The sequence below is a fragment of the Crinia signifera genome, chromosome 1 (assembly GCF_055691185.1).
Source record: "Crinia signifera chromosome 1, ASM5569118v1, whole genome shotgun sequence".
NCBI lineage: Eukaryota > Metazoa > Chordata > Amphibia > Anura > Myobatrachidae > Crinia > Crinia signifera.
In genome coordinates, this window is record NC_139217.1 from 131,049,762 (window position 1) to 131,055,601 (window position 5,840).

Sequence of the window (5,840 nt, forward strand, 5' to 3'; positions counted from 1 at the left end):
TATATGGTACCTTATCTCTGTCCACTTTATAACTCTCCAAGAACATCTCCCCCAAAGTATTTTTCTAATATAGAGAAGGTGGTCAATTATTTCTAATATAAGGAAAAGAAAAAGCGCATTGCTTCTCATGTAATGCCTTTTTATCATTCAAAACAACCATTCAAGTGACACAAATAATGCTACAAATGCCACGCTAGCTTGCATCAAGCACTGTTATTAGGTTAGTGTATGGTACTGTTAGAGCCACCTATTAGTATTATGTGAGATAAGAGTGACATTTTAAACTTAAATCCTCAGTCAGATTATAATGTATAAAGCCTGTTCAAATTCTCTTTGTAGTATAATTACCATTCATTGACTTTGATTATTCAGGTGCACAGCAGTGGGACATACAGTAACACTGCCTGTGTATCAGCGCTTCTGCACAACAAGCAAAACCCATTATTGACTGTTTTTTTTTTTTTTTTTTGTACCAACAGTGTACATACAAAAGCTGGTATCTATTTGTATGTCATTTTTTGTTATTTTTGCTATTATTTGTTAACCCCAAGCAATAAAGGTTCAGTGATACGATTGTCAAGTATTCTTATTGTAAAGTTTTAATCAGTTGTTTTTGACACTTAGAAGCTGGTTTGTAATGTACCTCTCTCCACCTTATCTCTCTCCAAACTTTCATAAATTCCTATAACAATGACCAATGTTGGGCACTTGTTCTACTGTGCATGACATGAAAAGTGAGCTGCCTGCCAACCCATAACCTTTGCTGTGGTCTATATGTCCTTTCAGAAAATCTGACATAGTACATGCTGTATTTGTCCATTGTAATGAATTTTTGTGAAAAGCAAAGATAGAAATTCCACTGTAATAACTTATCTTTGGAATGTTTTTCCCCTTCTCTGTTCGTAGAAATGATATAAAATGTTATATAACCTTCAAGCTTAATTAGTATACTATAGGTCTAAAAGGTTTACAGTTATTTATCAATTATTTACACTTTTGAATAGATCAGTATGTATTTCCAATAATACCCCGTTCTCATTGCCTAAAAAACCCGGGTATTTGGCAGGGCGAGCGGTAATTTCCCGTGTCGTGTCTCAGTGTGAACGCGTCCTTTTGAAATTCCCGGGTGTTATGCCCCGGGAATTACACACGGGTTTTTTGCAGGGTTTTTCCTGGGTAAAACACGGGTGTACTTCAGTCTGAACAGCGCAGACACGGGTTTTTCAAACATGATGGAAAAAAAGAAGCTCATTGGCGGATGTGATCATGTGACGTGACGTCCATTTCATGCTGCGTCTGACGTCCATATGCTGCGTCGAGGAGAGCAGACATGTCGCACTGGAGGGATGAGGAAGTGCTCGAGCTGCTAGCAGTGAGAGGAGAGGAGGAGATAAAAATGCAAGTGACCGGCACAGTGAAGGACTCCGTTGTTTACTACAACATCGCCAAAATCCTGTCTGCCCGTGGCATCGTCAAAACGCAGCAACAGGTAGTGAATAAACTCAAAGCCCTGCGGAAGCAGTATGCTAAGGTCCATGACCTAAACAGGAGGAAGAGTGGTGGTGCCCGTATGGACTGGCCATTTTATGACCAGTGTAATGTCATCTTTGGGAACTCTGCACTGGCTAATCCCATATCACTGTCCTCCTCCAGCAGTTTTGCTGGCAGTGCAGCAAGTGTCTGTGAAGAAAACGCAGTAGCAGCAGCAGCGTCACCCATTGACCTTGAGGCCACAGACAGTGAAATGGATTCCCGCTCAGTCCATGGTGAAGCCCAATGTGAAGTTCTGGATTCATCATTTAACTCCCACAATTCAGCTGTAGGCCCCACGGCATTCTCTTCACCTGTGCAGCATCCGCCATCACCTTTGCAGCGACCACCATCAACGCCTGCATCATCACTACCTGCTGAAGGAAGTCCAGCCTTTGAAGCATTGCCACAGAGTGCACGTCCAAAGTTGCGGACCAACAGTAAGTTTATAACTTTTTACACACACCATTATTACACAGTACTATATTTTTGTTTATTAAAGAAATATGTCGCAGCATGTAGCAAGAGTGCAGGAGGGAAAAGGCCTCAAGCATGCATGTGCCAACACTGCTTTTTTATTTAAGTATTTTTGAAATTTAACATCCACATGCATCTGTGCAGAGGGGATCTGATTCAGGCCTGTCAGCAACATTGCTAACACGTCTGAATGAGAAGTTAAGGTTTTACTGATATCTAGCCTTCAGCACAGATGGTTTTCCAAGTGCATGGGCACCAACAATGTCTTTTGGGTAGAAGGAGAAGTAACATTATTATAGTCTTGTATAGTAATGTGTTGTTTGTTTTTCCCATAGTTTATAATGTGCCACTGAGAAGAAAGAGGTCCACTAAGATGGAACAAGCCACAAAAGCAATGACCACCGTAATGCTTGAACACCTGAAGGAAATGGATAATTCGATGCAAGTTCATGAAGATGCTCGTCTGCAGCGATTTATGGACAATGAGCGTGACCTACAGAACACGTTCATTACTGCCATTGTTGGTATGCATGAGCGTATCAATCGAGAGAACCGAGATACGCAGATGGAGTTCCTTAATAGTCTATTTAGGGCACAAGGCCATGCACTGCCCCAGCCACCACACAATAATTTTCAGTATGGTTATCCAATGTATAGCGCAGGCCAACCAAATTTTGTAGGCCCAACCCAGGGGAACATGGTGCCATACAGCACACCTCACCCACCACCAATGTCACACCTTTTCCCTGAGTATGCTGCTGGGACTCCTCAGCCTCAAGCAAATGACCTCCATTTCCCTGAGCGTACAGCAGGTCCACCTCAGCCTCCCCCAGTTCCACCGCACTCCTCAGAGTATGCGTCTGGGACACCACAGCCTCCAGCAAATCCTCGACATTTCCAAGAGCGTACAGCTGGTGCACCTCAGCCTCCACCAGTTCCTCCGCAGTGCCCCGAGTATGCTGCTGGGACACCTCAGCCTCCAGCAAATCACTGCCATTTCCCTGAGCGTACACCGGGTGCAACTCAGCCTCCCACAGTTCCACCACACTGCCTTGATTATGCGGCTGGTCCACATAGTCATGCGGAGAATCGAACGGCTCCAAGAAAGGAAAACCCCCGCTACCATGTGCTGTAGAGGTGTTTATTGACTTTTTGTTTATTTGTCTGCCCACCCGGCCTGTACAGAAGTTATGTAAGGCATTTGGGTATTGTCATTACAGTTTTATTATATTTTTCTATGTGCATTTTTGGTACACTTTATGCTATTTAACTAAAAAAATATATGTTGTACATATGAATAAAATATGTACAAACAAACAGAAATGTTTTTGAAGTTTATTGAAAATTAAAAACTATAGTACACTAGTGGGTTAAAGCAAATATGTTATTGGTAATGGTGTTGCGAATGTCTTCTGCACATGTGTTTGTCCCCTCATACATCTCAGAATCTGCAGAGTGATCTGATTCCTCAGGCTCCAGTACGGTCCATTCTGGTAGAAACTGTTCTTTCTTAAACTCACATATGTTGTGCAACACACAGCAGGCAGCAACTACATGAGGCATGAAGCTGGTATCAATGTCATTGCGCTTCATTAAACAACGCCAACGGCCTTTTAGACGGCCAAAGGCATTTTCTACCACCATTCGTGCAGAACTGAGGGTGTGGGTGAAATCAATTTGTTCCGGGGTAAGTTGATGGCGCTGGGTGAACCCCTTCATTAACCATCGTCGTAATGGGTATGCTGCATCCCCGATTATATGTACTGGGATCTCCACCCCATCGATGATCTTCGATTTCTGCAAAGTAAAATAAGAGTTACAATATGGAATTCTTGGAGTACAAGTATGCTATTCAGATTGCCACTTTTCTCTACCGGTGTAAAGAGAGACATTGAAAAACAACAATACATGTGGTACGTTGGTTATACATACATGCATACATAACACTAAAAATATCCCAACTGCAACATGCAAAAACATATCTTTACCTCTCTAGGGAACAACCAGCCATCCTGCTTCTCCTCAGCAATAAGGTATAGGTCCGAATTTGCTAGAACCCTTGCATCATGGGAACGGCCAGGCCAGCCAATGAAGACATCAGTGAAGCTGAAAATATAAAGTGTTAAGATTTCTGTTTAGTTACCCTAGCAATACGCAAAGTACAGTTTAATATTATCATAAAAAAATGTACTTACCAATATTTGTGGTCCACTACAGCCTGTAGAATTATGGAGTGCCAGCCTTTGCGATTAAAGTAATCCGCATGGTTTTCTGTGGGGGCAATAATAGGAATGTGTGTACCGTCTATAGCTCCAGCACACTGTGGATATCCACGATGCAGGAAACCAGCGATGATGTCGTCCAACCTTTGTCCTTGAGGTAAGGTGATGAAACGACGGTAAAGTCCTTCCAGCAAAGCCTGCGTCACCTCATGGACTATAGTGCATACAGTGGATCTCCCCACTCCAAACAAGCAGGCGACTGTGCGGTATTCTCCCGGTGTAGCATACCACCATAGCGCTATCGCTAGTCTCTTTCTAGGTGAGATGGGTATTCTGCAGTTTGTGGTCTGTCTGGAAAGTGCAGGGGTTAGAAGGTCCAGCACATACTGAAAGGTCCCACGTGACATGCGAAAATGCTCCATCCACTGGTCATCCTCATAACCCTCCACTGTAGACCAAAATACCTCGCCATGAGAGCAGTCTCTGGTCCACATTCGCCGGGTACTGGATGTGCTGAACCTCAATATGGAGGTAACGCTGGAGGTGATGAAAGCTCTTCTCCTTCGCACATAATGAAGGCGAGCACTGTCTCTCTCAGCAAGAAATTGCGCTCTCCTCCTCTTCAAAGTGCATTGTGCAAGGTAGCACAATGTAAGCAGCTGCAGCAAGCTCTCATTTGCTGCATGAAACAGCAAAATGGTGCAAAACAAAAGCATCTCATCAGCCATGATTCCAGCAATGCAGTGTGCTTGGAAAAAACAGGCCACTTTATATGACATCATCCTCAGCCAGCCAATAACAGCTGCTTTCTAAAACAGCCAATCACAGCTACTTTTTCAACAGCCAATCAAAGCTGCTTTTATATTCACACACTTGTTGGCAGGGCAGACCAGGGGAAGCAGTGTGAACGCGTCATACACGGGAATTTCCCGGGTTTAAGGTGCTGTATGAACGGGGTAGAAAAGTATCCATTCTCTGTGCCCCGCCAAAAACCCGGCAAGAAATACCCGGGATTTTGCAGGGGCGGCAATGAGAACATGGTATAAAAGGTTTTATATTCGTCTAGAGTGTGAATTATATTAAACATTGTATTTTAAAACTAGTTTTAATAAATTTAAGTTTAATCCAGAATTAACTTTACTTTCAATTTTGTAAATTACAAAATCTAAAGAATTACAAATTTCAATAAAAAAAATAGATTTGTGATGTGTAAATATAGCTGTTTTTAAATATACTGTATTAATTACCATCAACCCTGCAGATTATCCTCAAAGTTGCTGATTGTTGAAAATATTACATTTCCACATATGACAACCCGAGTATTTCCAAGTCTTCTATCTTCATTTATAGAACTCCCTTAAAAAGCAAGAAGTCTGTTATTAATTGTAATTATGTATTACCCAGAGAACACCTGCTACAGGTATGCAAATGTATTGTCACTAAATCTCTCAACCCATTTGTAGAGCATCCATTATCATATTAAAAAGCAGTGGACCTAGAAATTAGCTACAGTAAGCATCACAAGCTCCTTCAAGCATAACTGCACTTAAAATATTCCATTGCAAGTAGTTTTGGACTTGTCCCTTCAAATGTTTTTTATTCAAAGTGTTA

At 42.1% G+C, this 5,840-nt stretch overlaps 1 protein-coding gene across 1 annotated transcript; it reads left to right on the forward strand.

The window, feature by feature from the left end:
- Positions 1-1,330: 1,330 nt before the first annotated feature.
- Positions 1,331-5,221, forward strand: LOC146058425 (uncharacterized). Its single transcript, XM_083170706.1, has 2 exons — positions 1,331-1,970; positions 2,343-5,221. Exons 1-2 carry the CDS (start codon positions 1,331-1,333, stop codon positions 3,140-3,142), a joined length of 1,440 nt encoding a protein of 479 aa, XP_083026832.1. The 3' UTR covers positions 3,143-5,221.
- The last annotated feature ends 619 nt before the right edge of the window (positions 5,222-5,840 follow it).

Coding starts and splice junctions, on each gene's coding strand:
- LOC146058425 (XM_083170706.1), top strand. CDS start 1,331: ATGTCGCACTGGAGGGATGAGGAAGTGCTCGAGCTGCTAGCAGTGAGA. Junction 1,971..2,342: donor TCCAAAGTTGCGGACCAACA/GTAAGTTTATAA, acceptor TTTTTCCCATAG/TTTATAATGTGCCACTGAGA.